We start from the raw sequence: 22,228 nt of genomic DNA on the forward strand, positions 1-22,228 counted from the left end.
GAAAAAAGATTGTGGCTTGCCTTTATGTTTCTACTGTAGAACCCCCCTCCTTTTTCTTTTCTTTGTTTGGTAGATTGCAGGTGGAAGGCTTAAAAGAAACAAAAAGGGATGCCTTTTCATAAAATACACGAGTAAATTGTGGAAACAGGTGCTGGAAGCTATTGCAGAGGCCAAAAATATACATAGTTTTGAAAGGGATTAGATCTGTTCTTGGAGCATAGCTCTACCGGTGACAATTAATGGGTTTGGAAATCACTGATTTCTGGAAATGGAGAGAACATACCAGGTGATCCTCTCTTCCCTGTGCCCTTTTCATAAACACCTGTGGCCGATGCTCACTGGCCAGCACTGATGGCAGGTCCAGTGGGCATTGGCCTGACATGGTTATTGCCATGCTTTTAGTCTTATTTGTGTGGTAGGAGTTAGGATCTGCAGGCAAGGAGTGGAGGAAGCCTCGGCTCGGCTCCTGCACTGATGGCTCTCAATAGTCTTGCACTTCCAGGGGCCTGCTACCAAAGCTGGGATTTAATGTTAACTCTAAGGGGAGGAGCATAGAAAGCAATTAATTGTAGCCCTTTAGTGTTGGGTGCAGGAGGAGAAAGGGCAGGTGAAGGAAAAAGTCTGCCTGCTTCCCCAGCTGCTCCACCATCTAGGCAGAATCCCAGCAGAAAGGGATTGAATGAAATGCCACTTGTTTGCACTGGAGAATCTTCCCCTGGTAAAATAAGGCATATGTGACAACATATGTCACAGCATAACTGGAAATTGTCTCAGAAATTAAGGTTGTGGTTCCCCCCCACACACACCACATTTATCTCATTGGCATTTCTAGATTCTCTGGCTTTTGTTTCCAAACGTGAAAGAAAAGAGGAAAATATCTTTTTCCTTGGAAAGCAACATGATGCAAAATATCACTGGAAAAGTAGGTTAAGCAGGGTCCCAAGTGCCTAGTGAGACACCTTGCTGTATTACTGGTTTTAGAAGCAATGTTGCTTATCAGTTATTGATAAGAAATAATGTTTTTCAAGTAAGTCTACTGTCTGAGAAGAAATTTGCCCAGCAACAGAATTTTAGGTCAATGTTAAAGACAGAAATCTTTTGCCAGTTTGTTTCATCATGTTTTTGCCACTAGTGGCTTATGAATTTGGTTAAGGTGACATGTACTTCTTGAGGCCAAGTTTTCACACTTTACCCACACTGTGGGCAGGTGATCCTTAGGCATGAGCTGGGAATCATGAGTGTTTAATGAAAGAAGAGAAACAAATATATTCAAAAGGGCTTGTTTTAAAGAGAAGTTAATGAAATACTAGCTCTGTAGCATGACAAAGTTAAAATAGTGCAGCACAAATGTTACATACAAACAGTATGTAAGTAGTGTATTTTTAATCAATTAGAACGAAAAGAAGCTAAAACTGAATATATGTGAGCTTTAAGGAGTAAAGAAGCACAAGTGTGTCCATCCTGCTAGGGACAAAACTTTCCAAGCTTGCAGGCAGCTTAGAACAAATGCAAATACAGTGGCAGAAGAACACTGCATCCAGTCACAGCTTTGCTTTTATATCCTAATGATCAGCATAAATATTCACCAATGCAAGTACAGCAAGTGGAAGGACTTGGTCTGTTATTGCTGGGCAGCCTGATTTTGTACAGGCTGTGGTTATCTGAATGAGGCTGCCATCATGCAGCTGTGTGGTTCCCTGTGGCTCTCAAAGGTGAGAAGTCTGTAAATTTGTATTGCTAGAAAACCTCCTAAGATCTAGTGAAAGGCCTACGAAAGTTATCAATATTATTACATCCCCTTTATTACATTCCCACACTTTGTACTTATTCTCTGAGTTAGGAGTAATATTTAGCTGCATGTTGTACCCCAGCATCCAGAGGTTTTAGCCTATGTATGGCTGGGCTTTTAGCTACTGCTAAGAAATCTACAAGCATAAGGTCACTGTGTATCCCTTTTTGTGAGCACCCCATCAGTATCACTGGAGTCCCACTTCCCATGTGGGAAGGGAGTAAAGCAGTCAGGAGATGCAGAGCAAACAACAGATTTCTTTTCAGGAGTTGAAGCTGTTTTTACGAATAAGAACGTGCCATTTTAAGATATTGACTTAAGGCATTCATCTTAGTCTGCTCACTTGGTCCCTTGGTGAAGAAGAGACTTTGCTATCTCACAAAACCCCTCTTTTGTTGGGTCAAGAGTGGACTAATACCTGCCTAGCTATTATTATTAGTAGTAGTAGTACTAGTACTAGTACTATCTAGAGATAATTTCTCATTTATACTAGTACTAGTATATATACATATAGATACTAGAGAAATTATCTCTAGAGGAAAACAGCTGTTGCAACGTAATGATCCTTGGAAAGTCAGCAACTTTTTAGAAACCTTTAAGATTACTGCTAACCCTGCATACAATGAAGGTCATCCCACATAAACAGAGAACAAAAATGTGCTTTTTTTCCCCCCCCTCACAGCCACCCAGCAAAGCTCTTTCTAGCATCTTGGGAAAGAGCAATCTTCAGTTTGCAGGAATGAGCATAATGCTGAATATCTCCACCACCAGCTTAAACCTAATGACTCCTGATACAAAACAGGTGAGTGTAACTGCCATATTAATTTGTGAGGCTTTTGATGAACAGCCTACTGCACAATTATTTGCTGTCTGCCAAAATACTCAGTTGCTCAAAGTTATTATTCCTCAATAATGTCTATAAAATGAATGAAAACAGAGTACAAAGCATAGCAGCATTCACAGTTTATTCCAGTATTCAACACCACTTTGATGAATTATTTTCTTCTTGCCATGTTTCAGGTAGCTCCGTTTTGTTCTTAGAAGACGTACAACATTTCTCTTGTTGGGTACAATTACAAACTTTCAGAGTGTTAAAAGGGATGCATTTGGAGTAAGTGACTAAAGGGCTGAATGCGCATCCCCAGTTTTGTTGTCATTCTTCCCATTTAGAGCCTTAAAGGGCAATCTATTCCTGAGGCGCTGCTAAAAATACAGCCCCAGGGATTTTGCAGTGCAGTGAAATGTCAGTCTTTTAGAGAGACAAGGCAGCCTTTTTCAAACAGCCCATTTTTTCTTCTTCATTGTGCTGAAGGTACAGACAGACTTTGGGGAATCACTGCAGTGGATTTTGAATGATGTATGAGATCAGAAAAATCCTTGCTCAGGGTATATATAAAGAGAAAGCAGACAGACATGCGTAGTCACTGCTGTGCTATTTGCTGTGAGCCACATACTGCGTTAGGGCATGCAACTTTCTGCCCAGATACAGCTAGAGAGAAAAAAAAAAAAATCCTGCTCTCCTTAGGAGCCTCAGGATTAAATAAGAAAGAATACATACATTGTCTATTAAAAAACTTGCTGTTTATTATTATGTTTTCATTGATTTATCTTCATTCTTATCCTTATTTAGAAAACATCATCATCTTCTGCAGTGAGCACTGAGACTGTGGGAGCCGCGTTATGGCTGGTTGCAGTAGTTTGGAGCCTTATTATGGAATATATACAGCAGTGCTTTTCATAAGGACAGTTGCCCCCAGTCAGAAGCATAGCAACTTGATGTTAATTAGAGCTGCTAAAAAAGTGCCAAACCCTGAAAGTTGCCTTGTCTCCAGCTGACATCAGGGTAGAAATGGAGTTAAACTCATTTATCGCAGGGAAGAATCCTCCCCCAGATGTTTTGCCTTTTCTCTGAGTTGACAAAACCGTTTATCTTTCTCTCACATCACTCTTTTTTGAGATAGTCTTGGTCTGGGTGCTGCAGGCCTGGGAAATGTCTGGTTTCTCAGACATCCCCAGTCTGGCTGTGGTCCCCCTTGTTTCTTGTCTGTGCCAAGCATTTGATTTGAAAATAAGCATGGCCCAGCAGCTTTGCCCTTTGAGGCTCCACCCAGGAAGATGGCTGTAACAGCCTCTTTTTCCCAGAGGAGCTGGAAGGAAAGAAAAGACAAGACAGTGTTGTTGGCCCTTGGGGTAGCAGGAAAGCAATTGCATGTATCCCTGCACAACAGTTTTGTGAACATGTTAAGCAGGGATGAGTGGAAGTTGATTTGTTTTGTTTATTTGTTTAAAATGCAGATTTGGGTAGACTGAAATGTTTCTAAACGATGTGCCAGCATTAGTGAATCATTTCATTTTAAGCAATGCAAGGCGTTGGTAATTTGCTATGCCTTGTTTCAGTATTTTGGTATGGGGGGAGGGGCAGAAACACCCCTGCCTCAAACTAAACTAAACTGTTTAGCTGTTGAATTAAAAAATAAAAGCGTCTGATTTGAACTGATGGTTTCAAGCACTTTTCAGTACTCTTAAAACTTGGAAAAATAAGTTTTGAGGCAATCTGAAATAACTTTCGTCTTCTATGGTGCTGAACTAAAAGATCGGGTTATTTGCACAATTCAAGATATGACAATATTAAATGTGTAATAAATCTTCACGAGTTCATCTCTATTGTTAGGATCACTTCTTCTTTATGGGAAAAAGAGAAGGAAACCCTCAGTGATGAGTGAACACTTAAAAATTAACCACATCTTCAGAGGCTGCTGTGGGACAAGCAGGAGTATTGAAAATGAAGCACTCTTTACATGAAAGAAGCACTACAAATAGTTGTCAACTGTCTCTGACTTGGTGAAGCAGCAAGATCCAGAGAAATTCATGTCAGGCTTTTTTCTTCCCAAGGAGTTCCTAGTTCAGGTCTTTAAGATCCAGGATGGGAAAACAGCCCAGAGAATATCTTTTTAGCCTCATTTTTTTCCAAAATGGTTTTCTAAAGTATATGGTACCCTCTCCAAAGTGACCCATTAAGATCCAAATTATTATTATCACATGCTCTGAGGCACTAAATAAGGGGCCTGTCCTATACCAGATGAATTCCTTGGCATGGTTTCTGTGACTCAAATGATCAACTGACATTTTCTTTCAAATGACCTTTTCTTTCTTGGTTGTTACATGATTTCATTATTAAAAGATTTCATAAGTTGAATCTCAGAATAGCAATGGAGCAGAGCTGTTCTCCTTGTATTAGAGGTTCATGACAATTTGTCTCTTCCCAGAGAAATATCATATTAGTTCAAATTGTACATAAGCAAATTGAATTTCAAATGCCCTGGAGTATGCCTGAGATTTTGTCCACAATGCTACATTGCAGCTAGATTCAAAGTTCTTTTTGCATATTGCAAACATGTTGATGTTTGAAACATAAAATGACACAGTAGGTATTGGAAGCAACGTTAAGATCCGTAGCTGGTGTGCAGGTTGGCATGATTTCATTGATTTCACCAGAATGGCATCAGCAGAAAAGTATTTTGATGAATAGGACCCTTTGCTCCATTCATCACTATCTGTAATGAAGAAAGTGAGCTTTAGCAGATTAAAATTTCTCCAAAGATACCGTATGACAGATCTATATGATTTACTGGAGTTCTGTGCACATTTAGCAATTTTGCCATGTCCTGCTAGGTTTTAAAAAACACCAGAATAGATAAATTCATCCTGAAGTTTGTTTATATTATCATGCTACACTTTGCACTCCTTGTAGGTGAAATGCAGAGGTCATTTTCATCTTAGTTTTGGATTTTCACCCCCCATACAAACCAAAAAAGAAATCAAAAGGGTAAACTGTAAGAAAACCTACTGACTCACACTTATTCTTTCTGATCCATACAGATCATAGCAAATCACCACATGCAATCTATTTCCTTTGCATCTGGAGGTGATCCGGTAAGCATTTCTTTAAAGCTTTGCCCCAGATAGATATTGCTTTATGAGGACTGTGTGACAAAATTTATTGCATAGCTTGCTGAAAGAAAAATATAACCACAATAGCTCCTGTTTCTTGTTTCATAAATTCTTCTTGATTGTTGCCATCAAACTCTTTTTGAGGGAAACAACTGACAAGCAGTCATAAATCCTTCTCTTTGAATGACTGAAACAAAAAGTATCAAAAGGCTCTGAGCATTCATATAATAACTGATAAGCAGGGCTCTGTTTTTCAGAGTAATGTACTAGAGTCATATGTGTATTGTGTGAATTTTTGTCCTGACTGATTTTTATCTTGTACTTTTTACAGTAAAAGACTATGTTGCAGTTATATTTATAGCAATGTATGCATTTATTATTTTTCTTCTAGTCTTTAAGTGTACATTGAGAAGACTGTGCTAAATACTGCCTTCAGGTATATTCGCTACACTCATGCAGCTTGAAGACAGGCTTTCAGGAAAAGCCCAGATCTTTCTTTCTAGTTTTGCAAAGCTTTTGGATACACCTACATATTTGTTTCATTTAGATCAAAGGGTAGACTCCTGTGTGTTGTGCTTTTCCCTGGTTTTATAAGCGGTCCATCCAAAGGCATATTAAATGTGCTTAAAAATTATTTGTCACCTAGGAAGCAATGGGAGAATTATAAAACAGGGACATTGCTCACCTCTTACCTTAGAGGTCTGAAAGCTTTTAAACCTAGATTAATTGAATGAGTCTGCCTTTTCCTCCATCATATGATTATCTGTCATTTGTCAGTCATGTACTACAGGTAAGGCAATTTCTAGCCTGCTTTATGAGTTAATTCTCTCAGTTCAACTCTGTTAAGCTGAAGATCCTTGTCACTACCTCTGTTCATTTCACTATCCTCAGAAAACATAAGGGCAACTTCAGTCTTAGTATAGCTGTGCTGAGCTCACTTCAGTTCCAGAAGGGAAAAGGACACCATATCATAATAATCTGGGGAATAAAAAATGGATCAACAGCAGCTTCGAAATACAACAGATTGCAATGGATGCTGTAAATGAACAATTCCTGAAGTAGGCAGAGGAGTGATTAGCACAATTCCCTGCCTCCGTAAGAAGATTCTTCGCTCCCCATCTGCCATCCCAAATGCTAAGTCCTGGAAACACCATTGCACACTGCCCACTGATAGAGGGATTTACCAGGAAATAGGAGAGGAGCAGCAGTAGAGATTGGATTTGGAGTAAACAAGCTCTTCCAAATGTTTTAGAGAGATAAAAATCATGCTACTGAGTCAGTAAGCTACCAGAGAAATCAAATTGCATGGTGTAAGGGAGCCTACAAGAGACAGTGAAATTGTAAAGTTGCATTCCCAATAAGACCACTGCATGGTGATCTCATTCTGGAGGCGGAGAGGGTAGGTATGAGTATCTAATAATGCTCTACAGGCTTGTCTCAGTGGGCTACTATCTGGCACAACCTTAAATCAAAAGCTTGCTCATAAAGCAGGTGGTTCCTTTGTCCTGTGTGCCCATGGAAGAAGACAAGATGCAAGGATGTGATTTAAATCACAGCTTTAATAATAAGACATCTGAGGGTCATCCAGACATAACTTTCATCAGCCCTTAATGATTTCCACTTGGTGGAGGACTGCCACCACCAAACTGTATCCCTCAAACACAGTTGGGCTCCAGCCTGTAAGCTCGTCTCCTCATATGAGATTTGAAATGGATGGAGAAAGGCCATACTGAACTAGGAACCCAGATCTGTGCCCATGTTTCTTCAGAAAATACTTCCCTAATTTTGAAGTTTGGTTTATTTAGAAGTGAGACTGCCCCCACTTCTCACCCCATCCATTTTTCTGCTCTGGATAGCTGCCACACATTCGTGCCAGCAATTAGCTTTGCAACTTTCCTCCCACTCCCTAAGCATTAATTACCTTCATCATTCAAAATATATCCATCCACTGGAGAAGTGTTCCAAAGTCTTGGAGAACAGCTTGAGTACCATATATATTTTTGCAATATTCCCCTTTGCAATGAGTCAGACAGTTTCTGGCTGTGTCAGTACATGGGAGCTTAAAAATCTCTCCACCAAATCCTTTTACACACCATTTCAGAATCATCTTTAGTTCACTTCCAAGACTGTGTTCTGGATCTGCTTTGGGTCTCTTCAGCCCCTCCTTATGATACACTAAACATTTTTCATCCATAGTGATTTCAGGTGGCTGTTTCCAGGCTGCTAGACAAGACATCTGTTTTTGGAGATGCCTGCTGAAATTTCAAAGAGGCGGATCTCATAAGGTGTAATAAGGCAGGTCTCTCAGAGGTCCCTGAAGGCAGTAGTTTTTCAGTTTCAGCCCTGCCTCCAAATTTTAACACCGCAATGCAATTTCTTTGAGGTGAAAATTATAGCTCATTCATACTTGTCTTCAGTCCTTGAATGTCAGGGACCACTTTGCTGCATCAGCCCAACCCTGTATAGCCTTTTGATGGGAGTCTTCTAATTTAGCCACTGTGAAATGTGCCCACCTTAGGTCCTTAATGGTTTGTCATAGTCAGCTTGAATCTGAGAACTTTAGATGAAATAAAGAGTAGGTGGTTCCAGTCTCTCACACCCACGCTAGCTATGAGATAGATCTATGATTTACTCAGGCATAAATGTATCCATTAGCTATGTCTGTACTAGTAAATAAAATCATCTGTGGCCTATTTTCTGGCCCCAAAACTGAACAGCACAGTGCAATTTGCATCCACATATTCACTGTCTTCCCTCCCAGTGGTCTCTTGGGATCGATGCCCAGCATGTGCTGGTTCCTCGGAGAATTTCAGAGCACAGCATGGGAAACCAGCACAGCCAGGCAAGGGAGAGCAGCAACAAACAGTATGGGCAACTGTGGGACAACTCACAGGCCTTTACCTTGGCTCTGTTTTATTTGCTACTATAGACATCACCACTTTTCTTGTCTGCTTACTTGTTGATATGCATCATTACTTCCACTCAAGTCATTGCCCAGACACTATGTCACTGGTTGCTTAAGAAATTACGGGACAAAATGCTAGGGCTATTCTTCTCTGCTCTGCTTTTTTTACAGACCAAGCTCATTACTGCTGTTTCTGAGTGTCTTCCAATAGTGCATTAAGTGATAAGGCTACACATCTGTCACCAGAACCATGAACATGCTTCATCATTTCCTTTGCCCTTTCCTTAGGAAGGAAATTGTATATACATACAGCACAGTGATTTGTTTTGAGTGGGAGGTGGTGGTGTGTGCTTGCACTAGAGAAAGCTAAGCTAAAGAAGTCTATCTTTTAACTGAAGATTGATGTTTGTTATGACATTAGATCTTGACATAATTGTCAATGGTCTTGGATCAGTCCCCTGAAAAGGCTTTGGGTGGATTTACACAGCCAGCTGTAGTGTATTCTGTATGTACTTCAGTTAGGTTTAGCTATACCTGCCTAGGCAGGCATGTCAGGAAATATCAGATCTAACCAGGACTTCCTGATCTCATCAAGGATATATAGCATTTTCCAGATATGCCAGCATGCCTCATGTTTCCCAGAAGCACTGGCCTTTCTGTTTCATCTGCACGATGATAAAAGTCTGTGCTGCTTGTGCACAGGACCGTGGCAGGAGAACAAGGAAAAAATCCCCAAAGACGATATTGGCCTGCTCTTGCCAGAAAATCCACCTGGCATGTGGCAACAGGGATGGCTGGGAGCAGCCCATGGGCTGGGGGAGAGCGTCCTGGGAGACTGCCTGTCACAGCCAAGCAGTGGCTGAGCACCTCTGTGCCATATGGCGTTGTAGTCAGCAAAGTAAACACACCTGCTTGTCACACACGAGTAAATGCCACTGCTCAGTACTTCTGGGGAGCAGGGCTGTTACTCCCACTCTTTCTGCCACAGAACCAGTTGATTATTCATGTTCTGAACCAAAATGTCTGGGTAGTTTGAAGATGAGGACTTGTAATTCTACTCCCTTCTAAATGAGGCCTGATCCAAATCCTATTAAATTTGTTTAATTGATTTTCAAAGGCCTTGGAAGAGATTTTTAAGTTCTGCTGAATAGATCACACTCTGGAGAAAGCAAAGTGGTGGGATAAGTACCAAAACCCATACAGGTTTTTATGGGGTTTAAAGTAGTATACAACTGTAGAGCAAAACGTGTCATTTGAGGCTCTACCCACAGGAATATGCACACTCTGGACTGTGATCTTTTGCTATGATCAGTGCAAAGATTTTTTTGCATTCATTGTAGATATCTTAATTTTTTGACAGGATACAACTGACTATGTTGCATATGTAGCTAAGGATCCTGTTAATCGGAGAGGTAAGTTAAAAATATCTATTTGGCACCTTTTTTCCTTTGAGAAACATGAATTATTCATGGTATAATTCCATCGATTTTTTTTCCCCCAGAAAAAAAATAAATGCCACCCTATAAAAACGTTGCCTTTGACAGAGTCACGGAAAGATTGTGTACCAATAAGGAACAGCCATGCGCAAGTTGATTCTCAAACTTGGAACGGGTCTTGCCTGTAGTTCATCTCCAAATATCACTTGGATTCTCTTCATCTCTTAGATCAATCACTTGCCTTACTTGGCTGCGTGAGCTTCTAGGCAACAGCTAACTCTTACCTACGCCCAATCACTATGTAAGAGCTAAGCAGTCCTCTGATTAAGTCCTCCGATGAGGAGGATTCAGACTGCGGCTGAATCTGTTAGGTCTTCTGAGTACATGCCCAATTCTTCCTGGCAGAATCAGATTCTCTACCAAATAGTAAGCTTTTGAGACAGCTTGCTGGAGGCTGTAATCCTCTTTCTCAGTGAAGTTTTATTCAAGGTTGTATTGCTTTATGAGCAATCAATCAGGAACAGGGACCCCCTTCTTAATTATTTTCAAAGACTAAGAACCAGTTTAGATTCTTAAAAATAAAAATAAAATATAAAAACTGTAAATCACAGTCTGAAATAATAGGTACAGAAAACATTCCTGCTTGTAATGCAGAAAGCATTACTAGGTCTTAATGCTAGATACAAAGTATTGTATAATGTACCTGAGAATCTATTTATTATTCATAGATTCACAGAGAAAAAAAAGACTAGCTCCAAAAAAAGACTCAAGCACTTCCAACAGGATTTCTGCAGAATTCAGACACTTTTAACTCCAAAATGCCAACCCTGCAAACCCTGAGCTGCCACCTTACCATGGGCACAACCAATTAAATAGCTTCCATATTTTGTCACCTTTAATCATCTTAGATACCTCATCAATCTGCTGTGTTCATGTGCAGAGATGTCCAGACTTGAGAGCGTGAGCTCATAAATAATACCTGCGCTAAACATACTAATATGCTGAATATTAGTGAAACACCTAGAAAACTTATGGGGAGTAGGAGGTTGGGAGATAGTCCAGTTCTTTGCCATGCTTGTTATGTTCCAACATCATGTGTCCCCCATTAGAAAGGCTCCAGCATCAGACTGTAGGCTGTATGGTGCAGAGCTGCTCTCCACCCCACCTGCTTTTGCAGTACCCTTCTGCTAAACCAGAGACTGATTTAGTTGTACTAAGAGATCTCAGTGGCAATCTAGAGGACCAGCATTGCAAAACAGATGTTAGCATTGTAGGGTTTGGAGGAGCCTTGTGCTCTGTTGTCTGTTCCTGTGTGAGTGGATTTTATATAAAACCTGTTTCATGGACTCTGTTCCTTATATCTAATTTGAATGTGTTTATCCTTAGCTTCCTGTCACTGTTCCTTGTCGAGCTAGTCTATCCTAGATCAAGGAGTCTTCTAAGCACCTGGTACTGTCTTCCTGTGGTGTATTTAGTTCAAGTCATTTCTCAGTTTTCTTTAGGAAAAGTTTGACAGAGTGAACTCTGTAGGTCTCCAGCTGCAGTGCACATTCTCCATCCTTCAGATAATTTCTGTTCCTCCTCCTTTCATTTTTCTGCGTTGTTTAAGAAGGTAGATGATGCCTGTTACTCTTTGGAGTAATCTAGTATTAATGTCAGCAATCTCCTTTTTGATGCTGTGAAGCACTGTTATCTCATGTGAAGTTCTTTCATGCTGTGATCTTTAAGCCCTCTGCGTTACAGCTTTCCATGGGAGCTTTCTCCAATTGTGTGTGTACATCAGTACACACTGATCTGTGTGTACATCTGTGGTTTGCAGATCTGTGGCTTTGTATGCGACGAGTATTAAAACACATGTTTTTAAAAGATCTAGTTTACCAAGGGATCTGGATTGCCCTCTTTCACCACCTCTGTCTATTCTGTCAGTCTTTGTGTTACCTGCAAATTACTTCAGAAGTGAGTTTGAATTTGCTTGTGTATCTAGTGAAAATGTTACTGCTGCTGTTACTGACACTAGCACCGATGCTGTAGTACAGCTTTCACTTGCATATTCAGCTCATTTCTTCCCAAGGATGGAAAAGCTCTCTTCATGCTTTATATTCTGGATCTAGCAAGCTAAAGGCTGTCTGTATTCTGCTGTAACATTCACAAGAAATCATCTCTGTGTGAGCCAAACCCTCTCATCCTTTTACAAGAAGCACATCTCCTACCTGCTGAAAGTCCATTCACGTATCCAAGGAAACAGGTTACTCATTATGTCACCTACTGAAACTACTTAATGACTCATGCTTCATTTCAGCTCCAGACAGGTTTAGCAGTGAGCAATGTAGCCTCTTTAAATCCCCACTCTAGTTATAGAGTGCAAAAATTACAGCTTTGTTTGGCCTAACTACTTTCGGTCCACATTCATGGAGATAAGTCTGCACCTTATCTGGGGGCTGATTGTTCACTGCTGCCAGCAGTGGTGCAGAGGAGGTAAACAGCAAATATCCTGCTGGTAGCCAGGGACGTCTGCCTCTGTCTTTGAACACAGGGAGGTCCTGTTTTTGGCTGCTGAATCCAATTTCAACATGCAGCTAAGGACATTTCCCCTGAATCAGGCATTGCCTCAGCATGCTGGTCGGCCCAACAGATGCTATAAGGTGAGATGAGAGCATCGCTGGATCTGTTTAGCAGGCAGCACTGTGACTAGTGCCATCTCATGCTGTGTGAGGTGCTGCTGCTGCTGAGGTAGAGACAGCTTGGTGCCATGGTCATTCCATACCTGCACAACTGCAGGTTTCTTGGCACTTTATTCTGGCTTCTTCAGAGTCTGTCCAGCAGATCAGCCTCTGAGAAGTCATTGCTAAACCTCCTTAGTCTCCCTATATTGCTTTAACTAAAATTATGTCACACAAATGTCATGACCAACCCTTATTTGCAGGACACTGGCATCCAAAGCACTTGATTCCGCTGAGCTGGACACTCGGCATATACTAAAATGCAGTTTTTCAGCTGAAGAATTTATATTTGGGCTATTAAAGCAGTCAGGGGCAATAGAAATTAGTAACTTTGAGCAAGGTCCCACTGTACTGCGGCAGGGCTTGGAAAAGAACCAGAGTTTCAAATCCAATCCAGGCTCCAGTCAGTAGACCATGTGCTTGTCCAGCAGTGAATATGGAAAATGAACTTGCCTGGGCTTTTTTGAATATCACCGAGGGGTTCATTCAGATCTTTAGCTTCCAGCTCTTAACACCCATCTACGTTCCTGAAGTGTTAGGTGAAATCTTCACAAGTTCGCCTGTTTATATTGTCACATAAGATGATACCTCCGAGCCACTCTCTGATTTAAAACTGGAATGGATTTGACTGCTCAGACAGCTGATAAAGGTCTTTTGGTCTCCCATGGAAAGAGAGCTTGTGTTGTCAGCCCTCCCTTACTGCCTCTGTCGCACTGGGTTCAGAGAGGTGGCACATGGGGGAGTGCTGGAGTTAACTGGGGTCCTGGCTCTGTGTTCCCCAGTGATCCCGCAGTTTGCTGGGAGTGTCTCCATACAGGCAAGCAGGAAAGGGTACCAGCCTTCTGTACTACTGGAATCAGATCAGGGCCCAGGATCCTAGTTACTGCTCTTCCCTCAGCCTGCAATTTGTGAAATTCTGCAAACTCAAAGGCAGTGAACAGCTTGCAAACTTAGGGTGATTAGACATAAAACTGAATTCGGGATAAAATTGAGAAAGCAAAGGAAGCTTTTTTTGTTGTTACCATCTACTAATATTTTTATAGTCTTAACTTAAAGATCAGAATTCTCATATAATCTCTTGCATTCAGGTAATAACAAGTGAAATTTTATAAGATTTCCTGTCTTTATGGACTTGTTAAAATTGCGGAACTGATTTGTCGTTTTGCCTATTGCAGTAACACACCAGAGCAATTTTATTTAACCTTTAAAAAGACCCCATTCCCTGAAATTCACTGTGCCAGAATTGGGTTTTATTGAAATGTGCACACCATGAATAGGGCAACTATGCCTGACATGTAGGTGTTTTGTCATAGGTCAGTGCATCCCACCATAACATAAACAATGATTTGTATGTGCATGTGTCAAATCTTTTACATTTAGCTTGTCATATACTGGAATGCTGTGATGGCCTGGCCCAGGATGTCATCAGCACCATCGGGCAAGCATTTGAGCTTCGATTTAAGCAATACTTGCGATGCCCCTCTAAGATACCTACTTTCCATGACAGGTAAGTACGACTGCAGAAGACTGGATCTTCTTTAGCTTTGTATTTACTTAATAAAATGTGCTGTGGACAAAGTTGCTGGAGATGGACAGGATTTAAATAACTTTTAAAAGAGATTTCTGCTGAATTAGCAAAGCAGGGTTTGCCTAATGAATATGAAAGGAGCACAGTCATTTTAAAAGAATGGGCTAAATATGGATTTCACAGGGAACTTACTGAAATGATCATGTGATTTCCACTGTAGTTAGTAGGCAGAGCTGGATGGCCAAGAATGGATGTTATTTGTGGCATTTCCTCATTGTTGTTACTGTTACAGCAGCTCTTTCAATTTAGATGAAGTAAGCTAGAGTTGCTGGGCTTCCAAAATGACTAGTGGTGTTTCACTATTTCTGATATTAGCCAGGGTGAAGTTTTTATGAATGTGATGTATTGTACAGAGGCTTTGACTGCATTGTTCTCTGGAGGATACAAAATCTGTCTGCTTGTGTATGTTTAAAAGGCTGGGATATAGCATTCTGTTTTCTTTGGTGAGCTACGTTTTTGACATGGATTGCTATACGCTTGCTAACATTAGTATAAATCCCAGTGAGCTGGTACCCTGTGCAATCTCTTATATCAGAGTAAAATGAGTGTATGGTGAATATAAAATGCTACTATCCTAATCTGGAAGCATTGTGTACTCACTTTAGACTTGTGTAAATGACTGTTAAATGTAGACTGAAGCCACAGATCTGATCTCTTGACTTTGTGAAGTTCTTCCAGATTTATACTGGTGATAGAGAAGCCATAATTAAAGACAAAATTTTAGAGCTTAGTCAATCAATCAACTAGTAATATTACAAATGCTACTGTAAGGTTAAATAAAATTGTTTGGTAATGAAGTTTACAGTGTTTTTTAAAGCTATGCTTTACTCAGCGTAATGAATTTCATCCATTGCAAAGGAGGTTTATATCAAGTTTGTCTAAACAGAGAGGGTCTGCTGCATGATCCATCATTGCTTCCTGACCTACAATGATAGCTGAATTGTCAAAATAATATGCAGTAGTGATCCCCTGGTAGGCAGTCTTAACATGCTACAAGTATCTGTAAGTGCTTTGCAAGCAAGGGGCAAAACAAGGCACTCACTTTCTTATAGGATGCAGAGTTTTGATGAGCCATGGATGGAGGAAGATAATGAGGCAACAGAACATCCCTATTACAACAACATCCCAAATAAAATGCCCCCCCCCGGCGGCTTTGTTGATGCCAGGCTCAAAGCAAGACTTCCCACTGCTGCAGATACAGCTCAGGTCAGTGCAATTGTATCTCTGCCCTCCTGCTGATGGAATAAAAATATTTAAAAAAATGTGTATTTTAAGATGGATACATTGGGACCCTTTACAGCTCACAGCCCTTCACGTGTGGCCAGTTTCCTTTTGAATGGGCACTGAAGATCTAGGGGGCAACAAATTAGGCAGGTTCAGAACAAATAAAAGGAGGTGAGCTCCTCATGGTGTTAAAAGATTACACACGGTCAAGGAAGAGAAATCCACTGAGGGTTACTACATTTGTAGAAACCGTGTCTGCTTCAGAGAGTATCAAATAGTGCACACTAACTGGTAAAGATTTGATGCGGAACCATTACAACAATCGAGTGCAGTCATTACTAACAGTTCATTATGTTAATAACTCAACAGCAATCAGTATTCAGTCAAGTTCCTAGGTAGGTTTTCCACCTCATGTTGAACTGAGGTCAGCTTGGATACTTCTACCAGCATTGCTGTTGGAAGTTTGACTGCAGTATCAACGTAGCCACCTAAGATGAGTTTTCAGATCCAGCACAACTCTGCTTAAATCCAGAGGGACCTTGTCTGTAGACAATATTCTCCCTTCAGTACCCGAGTGCGTCCCCTGGTACCAATGTAAGTCTTTCAGCTCATGCTTTGGAAGGTGCTGGGGGTGCCTTCTGGTTTCAGGTGTGTTTTTGCAGAACGCTTTTCCCAGGCATGGTTTGTCAGGGCTCGCTATGTGAAGACACATGTACTGGAGGAGATGATGCATCGTTTGGGATTGCGGGGGTTAATAAAAGCAGGAAGCAGGGAAGTTTACATGAAGGTCACCGGTAATATCTTACTCCTACACAAACGCATTTGTGAGATATATATTCTGACACCATGATGAATTGGAAATGAAGAGTGGGAGTACACAGAATACAGCCAAGGAAATTGTCAGAGCCACTCATAATATATCTGAGCATTTTAAAGGTAATTGAAAATTTCTTTGCACATGTGTCCATTCTAGTCTGCAGCAGGAGTGGGAGGAGAGCAAACCTATTACCAGAGTCGTCACTTAGTAGACAAATTCAGTGAAGACTGGCATCATGGGCCTGTTAAGCAAGGTGAGTTCTGCTAGTTTTAGCTGTAATACTGCAGAAGGTCTTGGGTGGGCAAAGCATGTGAAAGTCTGATGCCTCAAAGTCTTAAGGCAATGAACTGCACTTTTTTGATAGATTTCCTTTGTCTGAATTTTAGTGTTGATATCAGTGAAAAGCATTTGGCAATTACCTCTGGATAAATTATTAAATGCACACCTTCATAAAATCTTATCTTTTGCAGAGCAGTTAATAGATAGAGTTGCCCCAAGCCTTCAGCCATCTAGCTTGCCATGTCTTAAAACGCCATGGTATTTAAAGACAGGCTGCATGGTCTGTTCTGAAAATCTGACCCACTAGGGTATGCAAGATGGAGTTTCCAAAGGAAGAGTCTAAATTCAGAAGTTTTTTTAAAAATGTGGAGCAATGCATGTGTTTGCACATGATCTCTGCTCCACGAATAACAAATGATGCATATTATTCTTTTTGTTCATGTCCATGAATTTTAAGCAAATCACATCAAAACATACGTGTGAAATTTCACCCCTTCCACCTTTATGTGACAGCTTTACTGTGTTTCTGGGGACAGTTTCTTTTCGAATGCCAGAATATATTTTCTGTTGTTAATCTGCACAGATGTGAGGATTTTCTTCCATTTCCTCCTCTCATGACTCCCCAGCTGAATATCAGTTTTGAAACTGACAGCTTTTATTTACAAAATTTTCCTTTCCTCATGAATAATGCCCTCCCCCCAAACCCTCAGTGAAACGTGGTTCTGAATCCGTTTATCAACATTTTTTCTACTAGATACTGCAGTTATTGACTTTACATCTCCCATTCCAGGGAATTTTAATCCTGTGGTTATGGGGTGTGATGTTATTTGTCATTATAACAACACTGTTCTGTTAAATACAAAAAAGAAGAAAAAAAGTGTTGAATTTTCTAGGATCTCTGGATATTTGTAGTATGCCGGAAGGGAAATCACAAGTAACCCCAACAGCAGAGATGCCAACATACGTAAACACCCAGCATATAAATATAGAAGCTCTATCAGCACTTCAGGCAGATGCTGAAAGTACCTTCAGTGGAACAGCAGATGATACCAAAGAGAGCAGCCCAGGAAAGGATCTGTTTGACATGAGTGAGTTGCCTTCCTATTCACTCCCTTTCTAACAAGTGACCCAATATATTTATGCATTAGTTCTGTATAAAAATAATTTTAAAATTCTTCAAATTTTAGTATTCCTGGTGGAGTTATGGTGAATTTTAGAATTCATAGTGGTTTCGTATCTGACTGAGTTAAAATAAGGGTGGATGAAGATTTGAAGCTAGTTTGTATTATATCTGAGTTAAGCTGAGTTGCAGTCTATGTTATCCTTAGCATCACAGGCAACTACATCAGGAGGAAAATAAATAAGGAGGCTTGTCATGCAGGATAGTGAAAGAGTGAATGGCTGGAGAAGTAGCTCCAGCTTGTCCTGTGAACATGTTACTAGGAAGTCAATGCATACTACAAAAACCTTGTGCAACAAGGAAGCTGGGCAGGAAATTAAAAGGCTGAGTTATCCCTTGCTCTGGATAGGCCTACTATCCTAGCTAGTGATCTGTTCCAACTTTGAAGTCAGCTTTTCCAAAGCAAGACTCAAAGCTGTAAAACAATGGTTTAAGCAGCAGTCATAATTTGATGTTGGTGCTACTGATACGCATTGTTTTCAGCCTTGAAGAGATACTTAACAGGAAATATGGGAAAAGCAGCTTGATGCATAGAAAATTTTCTTTGTTTTTCTACTCTTCCTACCTCAAATCAATTGCTGACACTTGATTTATTTAATTCAGTTCACATAATTAAGAGGCAGTGAGACAAAGGAGTTGGTGCCTATATGTTATTCGTAAAATAACATATCTAAATTTCTGTTATCTCAGTATACATAAAACTGCCTTCTTGGCATGTTTGTGCTGAGATATGGCTCTATTTCCCCAGCTTAGGGAGATTTGGGATTGAAAGAAAGGGGGAGGAAAGAAAGTTGAGGGACTATCTATCTGTGAATATAGCTCTGAAATGAGAAAATTCTGCTGTCTGAAATCAAGGATGTTAACCTTGATTTCTAACATGCCGTGTCCTTAAAACATGCACATGCTTACCTCTATTTTATACGCATTCTTTTCCTAAAAATAGGGAAAACAGATTTCTCATCTTCTAGCCTTCATTAATCTTTATTAACCATTGGATCATCGGGGAAAAGTAGTATAAGAAAATATGTCAACCAGCCCTAAGTTAGTGGTTTGTCAGCTAAACATGTGTTGGGCTTTGTGCAGACTGCAATGTAGTGAAGACATATATAAGCTGGTTTTAAGAATTAGCTGAGGTGCTAAAAAGCTGTGACAGCACAGCATTTAACCTATTTGTCTGAGCTAAATTAACCTCTCTGTGGCCCCATGCAAACATGGCTATGTACTCCTTGCATCTGAGCAGTCTATTTAGAGCTGGTGTATTGCTTCACGGTACTGCTCTTCAGACGTCCTTTAGTAAGTCTAGTGAGCATAGAACAATATCTCTTTTTAATACGCACTAGTTGGCCAGGTGAAGGTCTTGGCAAGGAAAAAGAGCTTCCAATAGGTCAGTACAGCATATAATGAAGCATGCACTGACCTATTTACTATTTCTGTAAGACCGTTGAGGTCTGTAATGACACATCTTTCCATTCCACTCTACAGAAAGTAACACTGAGTTCAGGATTTAGCTGAGCTTTAGAAGATGCTTTTCCGAGGCTGATTTCAGCTAGGTAAATCACAGTAAAGGTGTTAGCTTGTGTCTGTGTTGCAAAATCCTCTTCCTAGCTGAAGGCAAGGGGTAGGCTGAGTGGTAAGGGCGACTGATCCCTTCTAGACATACCCTTGGGCTGGAGACTCATGAATGGATAATTTTTAAATGAATATGTTGCTTGAAGAGAGACCAGATATGAGTATAATAACATTGGGTACCCATATGATGCAATTTATTTGAAATTAAACTGTCTGATGTACCTGACAAAAGAAAAGGAGAGCTCTGCCCAGTACCAGGGCATATAAATGCAACTGTCGACAATAGCCATTACTGAAATAAAATCACTACCTTTCAAAAGCTCCTGCCAAGGTTCACTCTGATTTTTATCAGCATCTTTCTGCATATAACATACATTTTTAACATATTACACTCCTTGGTCTTAATATAATCCATAAATCAGTAGGCCTAGCAGTACATCTTCCCTCAGTTTTTTGGTAAAGGGAAGTGGCTATAACACAAAATAAATCCAGTTAAAAATGACAGGAATATCACCATTTTGTAACATGATTTACCTCTGAATGATCTTGCCCTTGTTTCTATTTCCATAACCAGAACCGTTTGAGGATGCCCTCAAGAACCAAACGTCTGAGGCTGTGTTGAGTAAATCCACCTCCACTGGATGCACCAGTCCTCTTTTATCCAGAGCAGCTGACTGGACTGTAGCCGAAGAGCTGAGTACAGAGCCGTGGTATCAAGGAGAGATGAGCAGGAAAGAAGCAGAACAGCTCTTAAAGAAATGTGGAGACTTCCTCGTGAGGAAGAGTACCACGAATCCCGGCTCCTATGTGCTGACAGGCATGCACAACGGACAAGCCAAGCATCTGCTTCTGGTGGACCCAGAAGGAACTGTAAGTGCTGACTTCTCAGTAATACAGGCGGTTTCTGACTCTACACATTTTCTCTAAATGTGTTCAATCTTGTTTACAGCTTATCCACAACTGATCATAAGTACAGCCTCATATATCTAATATGCCATTGCATCTCTAATTCTCTCCCTGATGCCTAGCAGAAGACCAACTGCATGATTGACCCGTTGCAGGGAGTCTTAGGGACCTGATTCCCCAGCAAGGTCAAGCTTTGGCCGCTGCAGTACAGCCTCAGTCAAAAGTGCAGCTAAGCCACTTCTTTAGCCTTGCTGCTGAGAAGCTGCTGGTGGCTGTGCAGGTTTGGCCAGCCTGCGTGCTGGCAATTTCCACGTGACATCTCTGTCAGCCAGGGTAGGGACCAGGCCCCCTGTGGTTTTCTGCATGTAAGCCCAGGAGACAACTGAGGTAAACCGGCTCCATCTCTTTGCTGCACAGGGGCTCCCTTGGCCGACAAAGGGACCCTCCCAGCAGCAGGATGGGGAGGGCGAGGGAGCTCCCGTTGCCTGCAGCTGTCCTGTCCTTCTGGGGAGGCTAAGTTTTGTCTGAGAGAAGGAAAGCATTGCCACACACTTCATTCTTGGCTCCTGGTAGCTGAGAGTGGACAACTCCTCTTTCTCTGCAAGGGACAACTTTAGATGACGAGTACCAAAGTAAATGAGAAACTGCTGCCCAGGAGCTGGCCTGTTGACACCTGCTTCAGCTGAGAAGCCTGCAGCAGACCCGCCCGATTATGCCAGTCCTGCAGCCTGTAACGCTGCAGTGAGGAATGCCCATGGTACTTGTTGTAATTATATTTGCCACAGGAGGGCAGTCAAAGAATGTTTTTGCACGTTTTAGGGGCCACCTGCCCAGGCCTGGGCTGGGCCAGGACACCAGGCCGGGGAACTGGGCCTGCGCCCCTTGCGGGGCGGCCTCCTGCGCTATGCGTTAGCCAGCAGTTTTGTGGCTCCTGCAGCAGGGCCCCCTAATTCTCCCTCCAACATAAACCCACAAAACAGCTGTTACAGGCTACTGCAAGGAAAACGCTGCTGTGCGAGATCTGCTGCTCTGCTGACGGGCATGGAGTACACAGGCCCTATGATCACTCCCAGGCCATTTTCCTCCTGTAGGCAAAGGACGGAAGCCCCCCCCCCCATCTTTTCCACACTGCCTCTGAGAGCAGCACTAATGTGCTGACCTTGCCTGGGGACACGCTTGTTCTCTGCCCCTATCCCCTCCCTCAGCCTTCTGGTGATGCGCCATCATGGCCCAAATGGCTCTGAAGCTCCTCGCTCAGGAGGCACCGCTTGATAATGACAGCTTTTCTGGGGCTGTATTTACATTAGCGGTGCCGTCTGTACGATTGGTGGGATCCTGGCACAGCTCCTGAGCAGCTCGATTTGTGACGTGACAGAGCCGAGAACTGTCAATACAATGCCAGCGTGTGGCCAGCTGCAGCAGCGTGCCAGCGGTTTGCATTTCTTCTGCGTGGCCTTGGCGTGATTATATTTGTAAAAACCAATTCACACAAAGGCTGCCTGAAAATTCATTTCACACACAAATTACCCAGTGACACATTACAGCTCTTAAGGGTGTGTTTTCAGAGCAGAGTTAACTGTCCAGTTGTTTCTGCTCTCATCCAGCTGACAAAAAAAAAAAAAATCTCTAGTTCAGGTAAGGGGTGCTTAAAATGGAGGACTGCAGGATTTTTGCTGGATGTAGAGTTAGGGCTTGAACTCTAATGATGGCAGAACATCCCGCTTATGGTGAGAAAACTCTTAGCTGAGTTGAATGGACTGAAAATGTGTTAGTCTGAACATAGATAAGGAAAGTTACTGCTGTTTTAAAGGTATCTTTTCATTTTGAAAATATAGCTTTGAATAATTACAGAAAGTGATGTTTC

At 41.4% G+C, this 22,228-nt stretch overlaps 1 protein-coding gene across 1 annotated transcript in view; it reads left to right on the top strand.

Moving 5' to 3' along the window:
* SHC3 (SHC adaptor protein 3) overlaps positions 1–22,228 on the top strand; it is a 65,037-nt gene that overhangs the window by 35,419 nt on the left and 7,390 nt on the right. Inside the window, exons 4-11 of the mRNA XM_009461751.2 lie at positions 2,472–2,591; positions 5,669–5,722; positions 10,006–10,057; positions 14,182–14,308; positions 15,442–15,595; positions 16,587–16,683; positions 17,603–17,797; positions 20,033–20,328. Coding sequence (XP_009460026.1) covers positions 2,472–2,591; positions 5,669–5,722; positions 10,006–10,057; positions 14,182–14,308; positions 15,442–15,595; positions 16,587–16,683; positions 17,603–17,797; positions 20,033–20,328 — 1,095 coding nt within the window. The remainder of the gene's footprint in view (positions 1–2,471; positions 2,592–5,668; positions 5,723–10,005; positions 10,058–14,181; positions 14,309–15,441; positions 15,596–16,586; positions 16,684–17,602; positions 17,798–20,032; positions 20,329–22,228) is intronic.

This window comes from Nipponia nippon, unplaced genomic scaffold, assembly GCF_047370975.1.
Source record: "Nipponia nippon isolate SJK-2023a ecotype South Korea unplaced genomic scaffold, ASM4737097v1 scaffold_8, whole genome shotgun sequence".
Taxonomy (NCBI): Eukaryota; Metazoa; Chordata; class Aves; order Pelecaniformes; family Threskiornithidae; genus Nipponia; species Nipponia nippon.